Source organism: Lonchura striata, chromosome 14 (genome assembly GCF_046129695.1).
Source record: "Lonchura striata isolate bLonStr1 chromosome 14, bLonStr1.mat, whole genome shotgun sequence".
Classification (NCBI taxonomy): domain Eukaryota; kingdom Metazoa; phylum Chordata; class Aves; order Passeriformes; family Estrildidae; genus Lonchura; species Lonchura striata.
In genome coordinates this window covers 15,019,807-15,037,380 of record NC_134616.1, presented here as the reverse complement: position 1 = coordinate 15,037,380, position 17,574 = coordinate 15,019,807, and the positions used below count along the sequence as shown (strand labels likewise).

The 17,574-nt window shown below is 61.3% G+C and overlaps 1 protein-coding gene across 2 annotated transcripts; it reads left to right on the top strand.

Annotated features, from left to right (window-relative positions):
• Positions 1–255: 255 nt before the first annotated feature.
• Positions 256–16,951, top strand: TSC22D3 (TSC22 domain family member 3). Of its 2 annotated transcripts, none has more exons than XM_077786567.1 (3): positions 256–652; positions 15,096–15,147; positions 15,693–16,951. In XM_077786567.1, exons 1-3 carry the CDS (start codon positions 330–332, stop codon positions 15,936–15,938), a joined length of 621 nt encoding a protein of 206 aa, XP_077642693.1. In that variant the 5' UTR covers positions 256–329; the 3' UTR covers positions 15,939–16,951. The 2 variants fall into 2 exon arrangements, with proteins under 2 accessions (XP_077642693.1, XP_021403484.1); XM_021547809.2 differs by lacking the exon at positions 256–652 and adding an exon at positions 14,677–14,837.
• The last annotated feature ends 623 nt before the right edge of the window (positions 16,952–17,574 follow it).

The following is a 17,574-nucleotide window of genomic DNA, read 5'->3' as shown; positions in this document are numbered from 1 at the left end:
TGGGGTGGCTGCGCTGCCGGGGAGCGGCTGCTCGGGGCGGGCGGAGAGCGGCTGGGCCGGGGCGGAGCGGCGAGAAGAGAGCGGAGAGGAGCGGAGCGGAGGAAGGATGCACGGGCCGGGACGGGGCGGAACCGGGGCGGGCGGAACGGGCCCGGGGCGGGCCGGGGCGGAGCGGGCCCGGGGCGGGGCCGGGCGGGCGGAACGGGAGCGGGGCGGGCGGGGGCCGCTCGCGGCGCTCGGCACCGGGCGCGTCCTGCAGCCGCTCGCTCTCCGCCGCCCCGGGAGCGGCCCCGGCGGCGCCGCCGTGGCCGGGCGCGGGGCCACCCGGGATGTCCTCGTCGCCCGCGGAGGAGTGCCGGTCGCCCGTGGGGCTGGACTGCTGCAGCTGCTGCCTGGACCTGGCCAACCGGAGCGGGCTGGAGGAGGGGGCCGAGGGCGAGAACAACAACCCGGGCAGCCCCACCGTGAGCAGCTTCCGGCAGCTGCGGGAGCAGCTGGTCCGACAGAACCTCAACACCGACAAGCTGAGCTCCATCATGCGCCAGGACTCGCTGGAACCCGTCGTGCGGGACCCCTGCTACCTCTTCAACCAGGGTATCTGCAACAGGAACATCGACCAGACCCTGCTCTCCATCCTCCTCCTCTTCCACAGGTGGGTGTCGCCGCCAGGAGCCTGAGAGCTGCCGGGGGCCGTGCGCCCCGGGGCAGCGGGCTCGGAGCTGGCAGCGCTGTGGGGCTGGCAAGAGAAGGGGACTTGTGTGACCCGGGGGCTGGGGGGTGTCAGCGGCGGTGGAATCTGGGTGGGGAAGAATCCGCGTCTGGCACGGAGTCCGTACGAGGTGCCAGCCCATCCCTGGGTGCGGGTCTGGGTGGCTTTGCTCCGTCATGCCCGCCGTGCCCGTCTTGTGGTGCCCTGTGGCTGCCGGGCAGTGACAACAGCCCCCAGCTGTGTGTCTTGGCCGCTGGATTCTGTGCTCATTCCCTGGCTACCTCTGTCCACACACACAGTGCCCGCAGGGGCGTGGAGAGTGTCCAGCGACAGACAGGCATCGGCCCCATCCTGCGTGGAGAGCGCAGCAGGTTCCTTGGGAAGCAGTGTGCTGCCTCGAAAGCCATCTTGAGTGTCACCGAGGGCCTGGCTAGGGAGCCCAAGAGAAGAGTCCCAGGGCCAGCAGCTCCTGCCCTTTCGGCAGCTCCCCTGGCTCTCCCCGGAGTGGACATAGGTCTGGCCCCGAGTGGTACTTCCCTGGTACCACTGGAAAGTGGCTCTGCCCTGCCCGAGCTGGTCTCGGGGTTGACTCCCTGTGCCCCCACAGCTGAACGTGCTCCATTCCCTGGCAGACTGAGGCGGCAGGACTGTGGGGTCTGCCCTGCTCCCTCCTCTAGCAGCGAGGACAGAGGAGACTGAACAGGAGGTCCCAGGGGCTACCACTCTGCAGGCTCCCCAGCCCTGATGAGGTGAGCCCCGGAGGTGAGGAGTGGACAGAGCTGTCTCAGGTCCTGCACTGGCGCTGTGTGGGGCTGGCTTTGGTGACAGAGAGAGCTGGTGACACCCTGTGGGGGCACAGCCTGTATGGGGGCTAGCAGGTCTGGGTCTCCCAGTTCAGCCCGAGAGAGCCGAGCTGGGCCAGTAGTGCCGCAGGTGCCCGAGACTGCGGGTGTCTTCAGCAGCTGGGAAATATTTGCTACCCTGAGATGTGTGGCCCATCAGCGCTTCAGGTACAGATGTGCGCCTGGCTGGCACGGCGGGCAGCGGCTCCGGGGCTTGCCGCTCCGCCGTGGGTGTGTAAGGCGCAGGGGAGCAGCACCCACGCGTGCGGAGGCGCCGCGCCGTGCCCTGCCCAGCACACGCAGCGTGGGCGGGCTCCGGGCTGGCAGGCAGGTGGGCTCACACGTGGCTGCCCCACGCGTGTGAGCCGCCCCGGCGCGCTCCCGCCTCCTCGCCCGGCAGCGTCTGACGCCGAGAGGCTGCTGCCTGCAGCCGGCCTCGCTCTAGCTGCGCTTACATAACGCCGAGCTGCCGCTCAGGTGGGAAAGGAGGAGCTGGGACACCTGCCAAGGCGCCGCTGCCTGGCCCGGACGGGGAGCAGGGAACCTAGCCGGGTGAGAAGGAGCGGGAGCGAGAGGTTCCGCTCCTCCCGGGAGGCGGCAGCAAGCTGGCACGGTGGGTGAGGGGGGAAGCGAGACACTGTCCCCAGCACGGGCTGCCAGGGCCGGGGTCAGAGCCGAGCACCTGGGGCAGTCAGTGGCAGTGCCTGCGGGCCAGAGGCCACTGATATGGGCACAGCAGCCTGCTGTCGATTCACCGCTGCTGGGGCAGGACCTGCGGTGCTCCTGGCGAGGTAGGGAGTGAGCAGAGACGCCAAGGGACAAAGATTTCTCCCTCTCAGTGTCCCTGAGCACTCCTTGCTGCCTGTCTTCTGTGCCCTGTTTGTGATGTGTCCCAAGAGGCTCCATGCGTTGTGTTTGTGACAGGCTGTGGTGCAAGGCTGTGTCCCTCTATCCCAGCCAGGGTCCAGGCACCTCGGGCTGGAGGCTGCTGGGGATCCCCCGTCACCCCCAGGTGGCACAGCATGGCAGAGCTGGGTGCGTGGCCCCGGGCACTGGAGCCAGGTGTGCCCACACCTGTGTTTGCAGTTGTTTTGCTCCAGCCTGAACTTTCTCCTTCTGGGGAATGAGCCAACACATCCAAGAGCAGATAGCATGCACGGCAGAGGATTGTGGGTGCCAGAGGAACACCCTGATAACATGACTGATAAGGGCACCCTGTTGCTGGTACCAGGGAGCCCAAACCATTTGGTGCCCATCGTTTTGGCTGATGTGCTCCTGCAGCAGCACAGGAGGATTGGAAAGTTGTGTGGGTACACATCCCTGTGTGTAGCTGACATCAGAGCAGCATGGGATGCCCAAGATCCTAAACCCAGAGTTGAGTTTGGCTCAGGGGCTGGCTGGAGACAACTCAGTCAGGGTCAGATCAGTGCTGGGCTTCTCAGACAACACACATTTCAGCATGTCTAACCTGTCTTTAGGGGTTTCTGTGGCTGGGTGGTCCCTGCCAGGCTGTCCCTACCCTTTGCTCACAGCAGGGATGTTGTTAGGGATGCACAAGGAAGACATGCTCTGGACCAATTGCCTCCAGGGCTCATGCTCATGCAGAAAGCCCTGCTGTTTCAGGGGGGCACAGCATCCTGTGCAGAAAGGGCTTCTCCCCACTGTGTCCTCACACAGGGCATCACAAACTGCTTTCCAGGGAAGTCTCAGCAAACTCACATGGAAGCACCAGGTATAGGGAGGACAGCTGCCACCACCCTGGCTGGGACACCTTCTCCCTGCAGGTGCCAGTGAAGTGGGCAGAAAGGTCTTTGCCATCCCTCTGTAATGCCAACGTTATCCCAGACCCAAACCAAGCCCAGCTGAGTGTAGGCCAGGGAGAGCAGGCCCATGGCACCTTGTCCTGGGCCAGGGGGCTGAGGGGAGCCAGGGCTGTGGGAGGAGGTCGGCCCTGCAGGGGAAGCAGCACCCTGGGTGTGTGCTAGCCTGTGATCCATGCAGGCCCTGCCTGGCTCTGGGTGGGAAGAGGAGGTGCATACCAGCCTGCTTGCCCACATCAGCCAGCTGTGCCAGCATTCCTGCCCAGCCATTCCTGGCAGCCTGGCCAGCCTGTGCCCATCCTGCTCCAGGCTGTGAGGGGACACCTCTGCATAGCCAGATCAGCTGTAGGCACTGCCAGACCTGCTGCTCCATCCAACAGGTTGGGCAGTGACCCATCCTTAGGTCTGAGCCATGAAAGGAGCTGAGGGCCACTTTCTCCCAGGCCTGGGCAAGGCACAGGAGTCATGGGAGGCAGGGAAGCTCTGTGTGAGGGGCTGGGGAAGCATGAATTTGGGCAAAGCAGGGCAGCACTGCCTTTCCTGTAAGGTCGGGCCAGCAAGCAGGAGCTGCCAGGGCAGCAGCAGCAGGGTGGCATTTGTGTCACAGCACCACTTGTTCCTGTCTGTCGGGTGTCACTTTGCGGCGGCAGTGCAGGAGAGGAGCCAGGGCATAAAGGGCATCCCGGGCTGGCAGGGCCAGGGCAGGCATGCCAGCTGAATGTGGGCTGAAGCAACAAGGACACATTGATGGGGAGAGCAGCCATGAGTGAGCGTGAGAGAGGTGTGGGTGTAGGACTGAGCTGTCCTATTCTCCTTCTTCTGGCCCTGGGACAGCTCTGCCATGGAGGGGGCCAGGAGAGTCTCCCCGCCCTCCAGAGCCATGCACCAGGGTTTTCTTTGCTTTGCTCTCACACGACAGAGCTGCACATGGCCTGACCTGTGGCCTGCAGTGTTGCTTGCAAGCCCTGCACACCACTAAGGTGCTGGGGAGATTTTATTTCAGTGGCATTCAGCTGGTACTGCTGGGAGGTGCTGACCTTGGCATGCCCAAATCCTCCCACCCTCGGGAAGATGTCAGGCAGGCAGCCAGCTCAGCCTGCTGTGGTCTCCATCATGGGCATCCCAATACCTTGGGACCCCCAGCCCATGACCCAGCAGACTTGGGGCCTGTGTCCCAGCAGAGCAGGCTCACAGGGGCTCTGCCACAGCGCACTGGGTTGGCATGGCACGGCAGGGCTGGCAGCAGCACGTGCCACACCGTGCACCATGCCTGTCCCTGCCTGCTCCTGCAAGACCCAGCTCTCTCCAGAAGGATTTTCTCAACACTCTCCGAAGCACAGGAGAGCCATGCTCAGCCCCTCCAGCCCCTTGGGGGGGAATCATTTGCCCCTGACCACAAGGCTGTGGCCAAGGGGGCTGGCACAGCTGAGCCAGTCTGGTGATGCCAACGTCAGCTTCCCAGGAACCTGTCATCTTGGTTCTCTGGGGATTTTCCAGTGCTGGAGAATCCAGTCCTACCCATCTGCTAGGACAGGCATTTGGCTCTGCACAGGCAGAAATAGGTGTCCCAAGGTCAGGCAGGGATGACAGCATGGCCCTGTGGGGAAAAGGCTGGGCAGGATTTTTTCTGGCTTTAAACTGTAAAAGTGAGGAAGAGGCTGGAGCTGAAGGAGGTTGCAGGGATCTGCTCTGATCCCAGCATCTGCCCCCTCTCTTCAGCATCACATTATCCTTTCCTGGTGAGACTTGGCCTGATCCTGGACAGTCTCTGTTGGGACCTGACACCACCTCCTTGCCCACTGCCCAGCACAAAGTGTTAAAGCTGACTGTATTTTGGGGGAGCACCATGGCCTGCACGAGACCAAAGGGCTTGGAAAGGCTTGGGATGTATGTTGTCAGAGCCTGGCAGCTGTGTGTGTGCCCAGGGGACGTGACCGTGTCTGGGTCCGTGTGCGTTGTGTGGACTGCCAAGGCCAGGGAGGCTCCAGGTGGATCCTGCCCTTGGGAAGGACTGAGGCCCTGTTGGTAGAGGGCAGAGAATCACAGGACCCGTTAGGTTGGAAAAGACTTCTGAGGTCATCAACTACCCCAGGGTGTGTGCTGGGGGAAGAGGGCTGGAGAGGTGAGAGGCTACAACCCATCCTGATGCTTTGCAAATGAGCTCTGAGTTATATTTATCCAGGTGCTGAATGTGGCTGGCTTTGGGACAGGAGATCATTCTCTGTCTGTGTGCTGAGTTTTACATATATATATGTGTGTGTGTGTGTATTTGAGGGAGCTTTTGCTGCAGAACAGCTCTGGTGGCAGAGAAGAAACTCTGGGCCCTTCAGACTCCAGGATCAGGATGGGATCCAGTCCTTGCCACCCCCACCTGCAATTCCATGGGGATGGCAGCCCTGTCCAGAATGGCAGGGGATGGTAGATGCCATGGGGCAAGACAAGACATTTGCATGTCCCTAAGTGAGATCATCACAGTGATATACCTGTGAAAAGGATCAGGACTGTTCCGGGTGGTTTGGAGGCAGGGGATGGTCTCAGGTTGTTCTCCAGGGTTGGCACAAGCGAGGTGAGAGCTGGCTGCTGAGGTCAGGCACACAGAGAAGCACCACAGGTATCCATCCTGCCAGGAACTGATTGTCTTTCACATTGTTATTGTTCTGAAATGTCAGTGATGGCCGGGTTTCAGTGAAGGTCCCTGATTTGAAATGCCCGGGATTCCTTGCAAAGGCCAGGCGGGGTATTAATAACACGGTTCTGCTGAAGCCATGCTGCCCTGCTTGTCCTTGCCTGACCTCCTGTGGGTGCTGGCTCATGTGCCAGCCCAGCACAGCTCCTCTGCCCCCAGCCCCCCCGGGTCAGCCCTGTCTGGGCTTTGCCCCCTCAGCGGGGTCAGGCTGTCCCTGGGCTATTTGGGGGCTCTTGCTGGGGCTCCCCCCAAGCGTTGGGCCAGGCAGGAGAGTGTTACAGTGAGCTCATGGGCACTCTATTCCCCCTTCCCCGGGACCCTGTGACTCTGATCAGATAACCCTGGACCCCTCCTTCCTGCCCCAATGGGGTTGGGGGAGAGCCAGGGAAGCTCACCCTGTCCAAAGTCTGTACAGACCCCTGACATTTCCTGTTCGTCCTCTTTTGCCCCGCTCTCCCCTTGGACACCACAGAATAAAGAGAGCTGAACCAACATACATCGGGGTAAGATCCTCTTTTGGAAATCTTTGCCATCTCCTGATATTCCTTCCCTCACAGCCTCGGACCTCTGGGCTAGCCTGATACTCAGGGGGCTGTGTGAGGGGGGAATGTCAGGAGAGCACCAGGCTCCAGCACCTGTAGAAGGGGCCAGTGAAGGGCTTGAGGGGTTCTATAAACAAGGATTCTTATGGGCTGGAAGAGCAGATTTGGGTAGCGTGGGGTGCACAGCTCTCGCAGATCCCCTGCCTCCGTCCTCATTACATAACGAGCTGCCTCCCAATTAGCGAGTGGGCACTCCTGCAGCCGCAGGGCAGCAGCTGCCAGTGCCTAGCAGGGCTCCGGGGCGCCGCTCCTGCCTGAAAAAGGGCCTGGGATTGTTCCTGGAGGATGCCAGAGGCCCTGCCTTGGGGTTCCTCTCTCCCCAGGCTGAGGATCCCTGGGAAGCTGAAGGAGGGGCTGGGGAGGAGAAGCCAGGCTGGCAGCCCCCTGCCTGCCTGCTGTGGGTGCAAGGGCACCGTGCAGCCCTCGTGCTGCAGGAAGTCTTTCGGTGTTGCAACCACCTATGCTCTATCCTCAGTCCCCTGAAACTGGGGCAGAAAGGGCAGCCAGGATCTGGGTGTGACCCAGTTAGGGCTGTCCAGGAAAACACAGTGAGCTAAGGAGCAAGGACAGTTCTGGAGTTCAGAGCCATAGCTGGCAGGAGCAGCAGGCAGGGCACAGGTAACCAGAGGAGATAACACCGAGTTCAATGACAGCACTCCAGCCCCGGCCCGTGGGTGTGAAACACTTTGCTCCACAGACAAATTTGTGGATTAAAGCTCTGCTAGGGGTTCAGCCTGCCATCCTCCCTGGGGCTGGGCATCCCTGGTCCATGGGAGCAGGGAGCATGGTTTGGGTTAGCTGCACTGCCCCAACAGCCAGGCACGGTGCTCAGAGAAAGCTGCAGGGTTTTCACTGGGCTGTGCCATGCTGGCACTCTCACCTCAGCATTCGGCAGCTGGGGGACCCTTTGTGGGGAGCAGTGAGGTGCAAGGGTGGCCCACAGTCCCTGGCAGGGCACCCACTGGAGTGTCCACACTGGGTTGGCAGCTGCATGGGGCTGGTGCTGACAAACACCAGCGAGGTAGGATGTTTGGCCACATGATCCAGGGCTGGTAACAACCCAATGAGCCTTTTTTCCTTTTCCTCTCCTATGCCAGCATGCCTGGGGAAGCTGTGACTCTGGGGCCTTCCAGCATGGTGAGAAGGGAACTGGGTCCTCTCTGGCTTCCAGCGTGGCTGAAACTGGGTCCTCTCTGACCTCCCCTCCTCACACTGCTGCTGGGAGGCAACTGCTGCTAGGGGCACAGGAGGAAGAAGAGGGTCTGGTGACAAAGAAAAATTGCAACTCTCAGCAGGCTGGCTTGAGGGTGTGCACTCGCATGCTAGAAAAAACCAGAACTGGGAGTACAGCCAAGTACCTTTATCAGAGGAAGCAGTCAGCCCCACAGCTGGACACAGGAGCCTACCAGGGCTCCCTCCACCACCCCACACTGCCTCCAGCCTGACAGGTTAGAAGAGTCTCCACACCACAATCTCTGCCCATGCCTGCTGGGGTGGGTCACTGTGTCCCCTGACCGTGGCCGCAGAGCTCACTCTGCCTCCCTTGGGCATGAAGGGAAGGAGGACATGTTCCCTGTCAGCCTTCCCAAGGGTAGGTTCCCCTCTGGCCTTCCCTCACTGAAACCATCCCTGGGCTTCCCCAGCATGGCAGGGGCACCACCTCTGTCCAGGCCAGATGTGACTCTGGTGTCCCCTGGCCTGGGACTGGGACTGGGACTGGGACTGGGACTGGGACTGGGACTGGGCCAGCAGCAGCAGCTCTGCAGGCAGGGGCTGCATCCCTACCCAGGCACGTCCAGGTGTGCCCCGGAGTGGTTACCTGCTGCTCTGGAGCAGCACACGCCCAGAACATGCTTGGGGGATTTCTGACCCCTCCAAGGCTCTGATGGCATGGGGACCCTGGTTGCATGGGGCTTCTGCATGTCCCACGCAGCTCCTGGAAGGCACCAGCTGAGCTGGAGGATAGTCCCAGGCCTCAGGGAGCAGCTCAGCAGGGAATCTTCAGGAGGAGGAAACCAAGATCTGGACAACTGATGTGCTCTGGCAGGGCTAGGCCCACAGCCCTTGGGACTGGCACAATAGCCCCACGCCAATGCCATAGGGCAGGCAGTTGCTGTTCAGGATCCTGGGATTCTTTGGCAGATGACTCAGCTGCCTGTTTGCCCGTGGGCAGCCCCCAGCACTACCTCTCCTTTCCCAGAACCAGGATAGAGCTGCTGGACGAGGCCTGGAGCTCCTCAGCCCTGTCCCACAGCAGCCCTTCCTGCCGTAGGCAGCCACAGGCCCCAGCCACGCTTCCCTCTGTTCCTGCAGGGTGTGCCTAGGGTGCCCTGGTGCTGGCATCCCCTTGGCTGGTCCCACCACAGCTGCAGGATTTTGGGCTGCGACAGGCAGAGTTTTCTTAGCTGTGTTTGCAAGAAGAAGCTTTTCCTCTCCCCTCTGCTCTGACCCTTGGAGCAGAGATCTGGCTCTGCAGAGCAGCCTGGGCAGCCTTGGCTCTGCGCCTTTCCCAGTTTGCTCTCCAGTGTCTCTGAGGCCAGGCTATAAACATTTCCCACGCCTCAGACCCTCTGAAGGGCCTTCCTCCCATTGAGCTGAGTCCTTGGGAGAGAGCAAGCCAGGAAAACTGCCACGGAGCCATGAGCACAGCCTGGAGCAGGGGGAGAGCCAAGTCTGGGGAGCCAGGGCTGCTCCTGGAGCCCCAAACACCCCTCCAGCTCCATCAGCCACTACCAGGACAGGAGCATCCTTTGGTGTGTGGCACTGCAGTGCCTGGAGCAGGTCCAGCACGCTGGGCTCAGCACAAAAGCACGGCTTGTCCCCACGGCTGTGGGGAGAGGGCATGTCCCCTGACATGTCCCCTGACCCACAGCACTGTGCAGGTGTGGGATGCCAGGCAGCAAGAGATAATCCCCTCGTCCTCCTCCCTCTCACCCCTGGCAGAGCTCTGTGGTGGCTGCAGAACTCCAAGTCCCATTGCTGAGGAGGGGGTTGTCACTTGCTGTCACCCAGGAGGGGGGCTGGCATCTCCTGGGCTGAGGTACAGGCTGTGTAAGGGCTGAGGGGCTGCTGGCAGCTTTGGGGTGTCCTGCAGGGCCACTGCTGGGGTGAGACCTTCCCTGGCTGGTGTCACCACCTCTCCTCACTGCTTGATGTCAACCACGGGTGCTTTTTTCCCCTGGAGAGCACAACAATTAGTGTCACAACTGCCCTGTATTGCGGTTGCTGTTGCTGTTACCAGAATAACCACAGGCACGAGCCGGGCCCGGCCTGCTGAAGCTCCTGTCACTGTGGGTAAGGGCAGGAGCTGCCATGCTGCTGCCTCGGGGGGTTCACCACCTCTCGCCCAGCCTGCTCCAGTGCCCGTCACTGGTGCCACAGGGTAGCTGTGAGTCCGTGGTGGCTCTTTAGGAAGAACAAGGTGTTGTGTTGCCCACCCTGCTCTGCTTGGAGGAGCAGGTGGTGGGAGAGGAGGTGGCTGCTAGCAGCCTGGCAAGGCCAGGGCTGTGGTGTGCTAGGAGAGGCTCCCCCCACCACTTGGGGTACAGCTGGAGCCCCATGTAGGACCCTGCTGCTGTGGGGCATTGGGGCAGCTCAGAGGGGCTCCTGGGGAGAGCTGGAACAAAGCAGGATCCAGCAGAGCTGGAGCTGCTGCTCCCACTGTGGAGGTGCCAGCAGGGCTGCAGGTGATTCCTGAGCGCTGGGAGTGCCCTCTGGCTTTGCAGGGGCACGTGGAGCTGCCCTGTGCTGGGGTGCAGGCAGGGCTGTGCATCTGCACGCAGAGCAGCAGCATGTGTTTGGCACACCAAGTGAGTGTCAAAGGGTCACAGAGGCATTCAGGTTGGAAAAGACCCTCAAGATCATCAGCTACAGGTACTAAACTAATGTGCTTGCATATGTGCACACCAATGTGCACATGCATGTGCAGGGCGTGCCCCTGTGAGCAGAGCACACGCTCGTGTGGGCTGCAAACACACGTGTGCATGCAGGGGCCGTGGGCGTGTGGGTGTGCCGTGTGTGCACGCACGTGTGCAGGCAGGACTTGCTTGTAGGGGCTGCGAGGTGCACCGTGGTTGTGTGTGCACCCCACAACACGTTTGGGAGCCCTGCCCCCACGTGGGGTGTGGGATGTGAGGGGGGCTGCAGCCCCCTGCCCAGCCTGACCTGCCCTGGCCACCAGCAGCGTAGGGATCCCTCATTTACTGAGTGCCAGGAAAGAAACTTCTGCTTCTTCATCCCTCCAGAGCATCCCTCACTGCGGCCTCTTGAAGGCCAACAGCATCCTGCCCAGCCTAAGTGAGGAGCCCATGCCCTGAGCAGTGATGTGGGCAGGGCTGGGTGCAAGGACCCAGGAGGACTGCAGGGAAATCAGTCACTTACTCCCGTTTATTTCTGCAATAGTCCCAGCTCCATGGGAAAAATCTTGGAGGTGGCAGAGCTGAAGCAATTCCCCCCCAAAGCATTTTCTGGCTGCGCTCCAGCAGCTGCAGAAATATTTGGGGTTTTTTCTCAGTCCTTGGTGCCTGAGTGCTGCATCAGAAAGGTACCAGGTAGGGAGCAGGAGCCTCAAGCTGTGAGACAAGGACCACCAGCCAGGCTCTGGTCTGCTGGTTCTGGAGCCCTTGGTCCCTTCTATCATGACATGGGTCTTCCTTTGGGAAGCAGGCTGAGCCAGGACTGGGGGTCCATATCACAGGATGGGGACACAGGCACAGCTGCCAGGGCTGGGGGCAGGCTGGGGTCTGCCCACCCCATCTCCCTGCTGTTGACACCTCTCTGCAGAAGACAGGAGGCGGCACAACTGTGGGAGGAAATGTTCTCCCCAGCTCTCCTGTCTTCTCCCTGGTGAAACCAGCATGCTTCATGAGCTGCAGTGGCAAACTCCATCAAAGGACCCCTGGTGTGGGTGGTCTGGACTTGTCCCAGCAGGGGGACAAAGCTGTGTCCCAGGGGCTGCCACCAAGCCCACCACCAGCCACGCTGGGGACAAGTGCACACAGAGGCCTTTCATCTCCCCAGGGAGGGGGGCACCCGCGCAGCTCGGGATGGCACACTGGCCATTGGCCTTGAAAGGGCCAATTGAGTGCAGCTGAGGTCATCTCCCAGCATGTTTACCCTGTGGCTGGAGCCCCTGGGTGCAGCCGGCACTCCGGCTGTCTGTGCCACTGCAAGCTGGGGGGACGCACCACAGGCAGAGCCAGCATCGCTGCTGGAGCAGAGGGGCTGGAACAGGGTCCGGGCTGGCATGGCCTTCCAGCCCCCCTACTCCCCGAGCCTCTTCAGAAGGAGGGACTGGTAAGTGGGGCCTGGTGTGGGTGAGGGGAGGAGCACAGGCCAGCCTCGGGGCTTGGGGGACAGACACCTGGCTATTCTCTTCAGTGCCAGCACCCTGCTCAGCCCCTGTACAGCAGCTTTGGACTGGAGTGGTGCTGACACAGGGGGATGTGCATAATCCCCCTCCACAGGTTCCAGATGGGCCCACCAGGGAGAAAATGATTTCTCACATCCCCACATCAAACCCACATGTGCCCTGGCTGTGGTTTGCAGACAGCACAGCATCCTCATCCTGCTCTGGGATGGGGCTGCAATTCGTGGAGAGCTGCCTGGCTAGGTCTTGCTTGCAGCAGCAGCAGCTGTGCTGCACTGTGCCTCAGTTTCCCTTTCTGATGGGGAAATTGCACTCTGCTCCTCCCTCCCTGCTTGAGGAAGGGGCACAGCATCACATCCAGGAGTCAGGTCCCAACAGCCAAGTGCCAGCCACGTTCAGTACCCCTGGATTGGGGTGATCAGTGTCCTTTGCAGCAGCCCCGGAGTGCATGTGCCCTGCCAGCACTGACTCTTTCCTGGCCACTGTGCCGAGTGTGGGATCTGCCGTCCAGCATCAGCCTTGCCGTGCCCAGCAGGGGATGAGCCCCCGGGGCCAGGGGCAGCAGCAGCCACTGAGCAAGGCTGCCCCAGATCTGGAGGGCAGAGATAGGTGGGCGACCAAGGGCCGTGGAGGCAGCACCGGGTGGGCAGTGCCACTCCAGCCTCTGGGGTGCTGGGGGGGTTTTAGGGACCCTGCTCCTACTTCTCGGAGGAGACCCGCGTGTTCTGTGTATAAATCCCTCTGTGGACTGGGAAGGACCCGCCGTGAACCGGGGCTGCACGTGAGTGCACACACAGGGATGCTGCTCTGAGGGCGTACACATATGTACATACATACATATACACACAGGGATGCTGCTCCGAGGGCTACACATATGTACATACATACATATACACACAGGGATGCTGCTCTGAGGGCGTACACATATGTACGTGCATACACATACACACAGGGATGCTGCTCTGAGTGCACGCACACACACAGACATGCACACACACACATAGACATGCACACACACACACAGACGCACACACACGCGCACACACACACACATGCACACACACACGCACACACGCACACACACACACACACACAGACAGACACACAGACACACAGACACGCACACACAGACACACGCACACACAGACACACACACACACAGACACGCACACACGCACACACGCACGGGGCCGCCGCTCCGCCCAAGCCCCGCAGAGCGCCGCCGCAGCCGCTGCAGTGCCGTCCGTGCCCGCGGGGGGGCGCCCCCCGCTGCGCCGTTATGTAACCCGGGCGGGGCCGCCGGGCCCCCGGAGCGGTCCGAGCCCCGGCCGCGACCCGGGCTTGTTCTGAGCCCCGGACTGCCCGGGGTGCTGGTGTTTAGTGCTCCCGAGTTTGTTACACGCCCCGGTTTTGTTGTGACCTCCAGGTTTGCTCTGCATCCCTTGGTGGGTGTTCTGCACCCAGGGCGTGTTCTGTACCCCGAATTTGTTCTGCACCACAAGCTCATTCTGTTGCACTCTAGATTTCTTGTTCTGCACATCGGGTTGGCTCTGCACCCTGGGGTTGTTTTGCTCTGTACCCCGAGTTCGTTTTGTACCTCCGCTTTGTTCTGGGGGCTGTTCTGCACTCCGGGGTGTTGTTCCGTACCCCGGGTTTGTTCTGCACTCCGCAGTTGTTGTTCTGCAACCTCGGGGTGTGTTCTGTACCCTAGTTTGGTTCTGCACCCGGGTTTTCTCTGCACGCAGGTTTTCATTTGTCTTCCTGGAGTTGTTTTTTACGCCCGGGTTGTTTTTCTGCTCTTGTTTCTGTTGTTTGTCACTCCAGTTTCGCTCTGTTTTATACCGTCGTTTCTGTTACGAGCCCTGTTTTTTTAGCTGCCGGTTTCTGTTTTTCACTCACACTTCTATTTTGCACCCCGGCTTGTATTTTGAATGCCCATGGCTCCCCTTTCCCTCCTGCCTCTTTTCACAGCCACTGGGCCTCACTGTGCAGGACCTGCAGGCTGCACCTCCAAATGCAGACCGGGTTCACCCCTTCTCCCAGCCCCCAAGCAGATGCGTGTGTCCCCCCGAATCCCATCCTGGGCGCCCAGGAGCACGGGAACGGGCTGCTGAGGCCTGTGGGCTATGGGGGGTCGTACTAGGGGTGCCGGGGGTCTCGGGACTCCGGGTGTGGAGTGGGGTTGCAGACATGGGGGGGCAGTGCTGAAGCGGGGCGTCCTTGCTCTGGGACGGCGCCGTGCTGTGTTTGAAGGGGAAGGGGCGGAGGGGCTGCAGAGGGGCGCGGTACCGGGGCTGGGGGGCAGGACCGGGGGGCAGTGTGCGGTACCGGGGGGCAGTGTGCCGTACCGGGGGGTAGTGTGCCATACCGGGGGCAGTGTGCCATACCGGGGGCAGTGTGCCGTACCGGGGGCAGTACCGGGGGGCAGTGTGCCGTACCGGGGGCAGTGTGCGGTACCGGGGGCAGTACCGGGGGGTAGTGTGCCATACCGGGGGCAGTGTGCCATACCGGGGGCAGTACCGGGGGGCAGCAGCGGGGCAGGACCGGCGCTGCGGGCGGCGGGCGGTCCCCGCCGCGCTCGCCCCTCCCGGCAGGGCGGGCGCCGCCGATAAAAGCGGGGGCGGCGCAGCGCTCCCGGCAGTGCGTTCAGCTCCGACTGTGCGAGTGTGTGTCCCTGCGCCCGCAGCCATGAGCACCGGCATGTACCAGTCCCCCATGGAGGTGGCTGTCTACCAGCTGCACAACTTCTCCATCTCCTTCTTCTCCTCCCTGCTCGGGGGCGATGTAGTCTCCGTGAAGCTCGACAACAGGTAGGGGCAGCCCCGCCGTTCGCCGCAGAGATCTGGGGGAAGGGGCGTCCCAGGGCCCGGGGATGCTGCTGCGAGCCCCACGGATGAGGTGGGGCATTGCTGCTCCGGGAGCGAAGGACGTACGCGACCGCTGCCGGAATGAATGGATTCCCCTGGGGAGGAGGACGCCCCTGGTGCGGGGGGAGGTGTCGCGGTGCACGGACCCCTGTGGAAGGGAGGTTTTCGGTGCTGACCCTCGGCCTCTCCGCTCTCTTCCAGCGCCTCCGGAGCCAGCGTGGTGGCCATCGACAACAAGATCGAGCAGGCGATGGTGAGCTGCAGCGCTGCCCTCTCTGCCCCGCACCTTCCCCCGTCAGCCCGGGTGCTGGGCACGGGGGTGGGCTTCCCGCTCCCGGGGGGTGCTCGGCCAGGGCGGGGGTCCCGCTGCCCGCGGGGGTCCCCACTCCGCATCCCGCTGCCGGGCAGAGCTGCTCTTTGTCCGGCCGCCGCGAAGCTCATTGGCTCCAGCCGCTCCGCAGTGCGCAGGCAGCGAGGGTGGACGCGCAGGGGGACTCTGGGGTCTGGGCTGCCCGAGCCGGCTGCCCTGGGTGCTCGGGAGCTCCAGCCCCCCAAATGCCGGGGCTGGTTAGGGGGCTGGAAAGAGCTTATGGATGCAGAGAGACCAGAGAGATGGCGGCTGAGGCAGCTATGCTGGATGAGCACCAAGCCCTGGCCGGGGTTCCAAGGGTGGGGAGGGATGGTCCTTGGGAAAAGCTTCTGCAGCATTTGGCACTTGCCCCAGCACTTGGGAACGGGAGGGAGCAACCCCCCGGGCATTACTCTCCATTGATTGGTCTCTTCTATGGCCTTTTGCAGGATCTTGTGAAAAATCATCTGATGTATGCTGTGCGGGAGGAGGTGGAGGTCCTGAAAGAGCAAATCAAGGAACTGTTGGAGAAAAACTCCCAGCTGGAGCGTGAGAACAGCCTCCTGAAGACCCTGGCCAGCCCTGAGCAGCTGGAGAAGTTCCAGTCCCGGCTCCCAGCAGAGGTGCTGTGCCCTGAGGAGCAGAGCCCCGGGGTGGCTGCCCCGGCCCAGCACTCCGGGGGCTCTGCGGTGTAAGGTGGCTCTGTCCTCGGGGTGGGCAGAGCCACAGAACTCTTTCTACTTAATCTCCTGCAAAATCGTTTCCACCTTCATCTCACACGAAGGACTGCCAGACCCTGGCACTGAGCTGTGCCCCTTGGGTAGCCCTGGCAAGCCCGCAGAGCCAGTGGCCGTCTCCTTCATGAGGATGCTCTTCTGCAAGGAAGACAGGGGCAGCTGACCCCCCCTCCCCTCCAACCGCCCACCAGGTGCCAGGAGGAGATCTGTGGTGCCTGTCCCGGGCCCTGCTGGAGGGCAGAGCTGGGCAGGCTTTGGCACCGTGCTGGAACCTGCGGTTGGAAGGAGCCAAGCCCCAGGCCGTGGCTGCGTTCTGCAGGGGGGTGTCTCTTTCTGGCAAAGCCTGACATTGGAGGGAGATGGATGTTTAGTGAGCAAAGCAGATATGTCCCGCAAGCCACCCAGGAGCCTGCTGGAACCCGACCCAGACTGAGCAGCACCAGGGATGGCAGCTGCAGCGTAGACCGTGGCTGAACGCACAGCAGTGTGGGGATTACAAGTTAAAAAAAGCTTGTTTTGTTAGTTTGGGCATCTTCTGTAGCTGTATCTATGTGTAAGCATGTGCACGAGAGGTGCCTCTGAGGCTGTGGGGTGCCTGCTCTGGGTCAGCCGTGCCCATCTCAACATCTGGGGCATTCGAAGGCAGACTGGAATGGTGAGCACCTGGCAGTGGACAGACAACTATTGCGAGTGACACTGAGGAGGAGGCAGATTCACTCCTCTCTGGCATCCCACCTGACAGAAGGACCATGTGGCAGCGCTGAGAGGATCTGGACTGACCACTGGGCAGAGCCACAAGGCAGGTTGTGCTCCAACCCACTGGGGTGGAGGAGCCACCTTGTTCTTGGGCTCCCCTCTATCCCTGGCCTGTTCTCTGGGGTGTGACGGGACATTGCTTTTGATGTCAGAAGCGGTGACACTGTTGTGTAAATCTAGATAGAAATGGCAATAAACTCTACTTTTTGTATATACCCATGCCCCAAGCTGTGTCTGTGGCTGGGAAGAGGTGGGAGAGTGGTGGCACTGGGGAAGATACTGGAAATTGCTGGAATGGGACTGGTGAGGATACTGGGTTGGTGCTGTTCCCCAGCTGGGAAAACCTTTGCACTGGGGCTTAATTCCCCTGAGATGGCCCTGCCTGAGCCAAGATAGGTTTTTGGAGATATGAGCAAGCAGCCCCTTCCAGGGGCTGGATGTTTTGTAGGAAAATGCTGTGAACCTGCAGGTGTCTGTCCCCTGTGGCACACCTGTGCAGGGCAGACTTGGGGACACAAGCAGAAAGGAGGCTCTTCTCAGCCTGCGTGGAGCTGTATGTACCCCCTGCTCTGCTCTTCCCTTTGGTGTTTTTGTTCTCACAGCCATCATTGATATTTTTTGTTTGGTTGTTTTTTTTTTCATTTTGGGCAATCTGAAAACATGATATGAGAGTAAGAGGATGGGTCATCTGGATTGAACAGAATGCCCCAACCCTGTTTTAGGGCTCAGCCAGATTTTGATTCAACCCCTTGGGGTATGTGATGGAGGGCAAAAAAAAAAGCCCAAACCCTCCATCTCTGGGGCTGCTGATGGCTACTACAGGTTAAAGCCTGGAGGT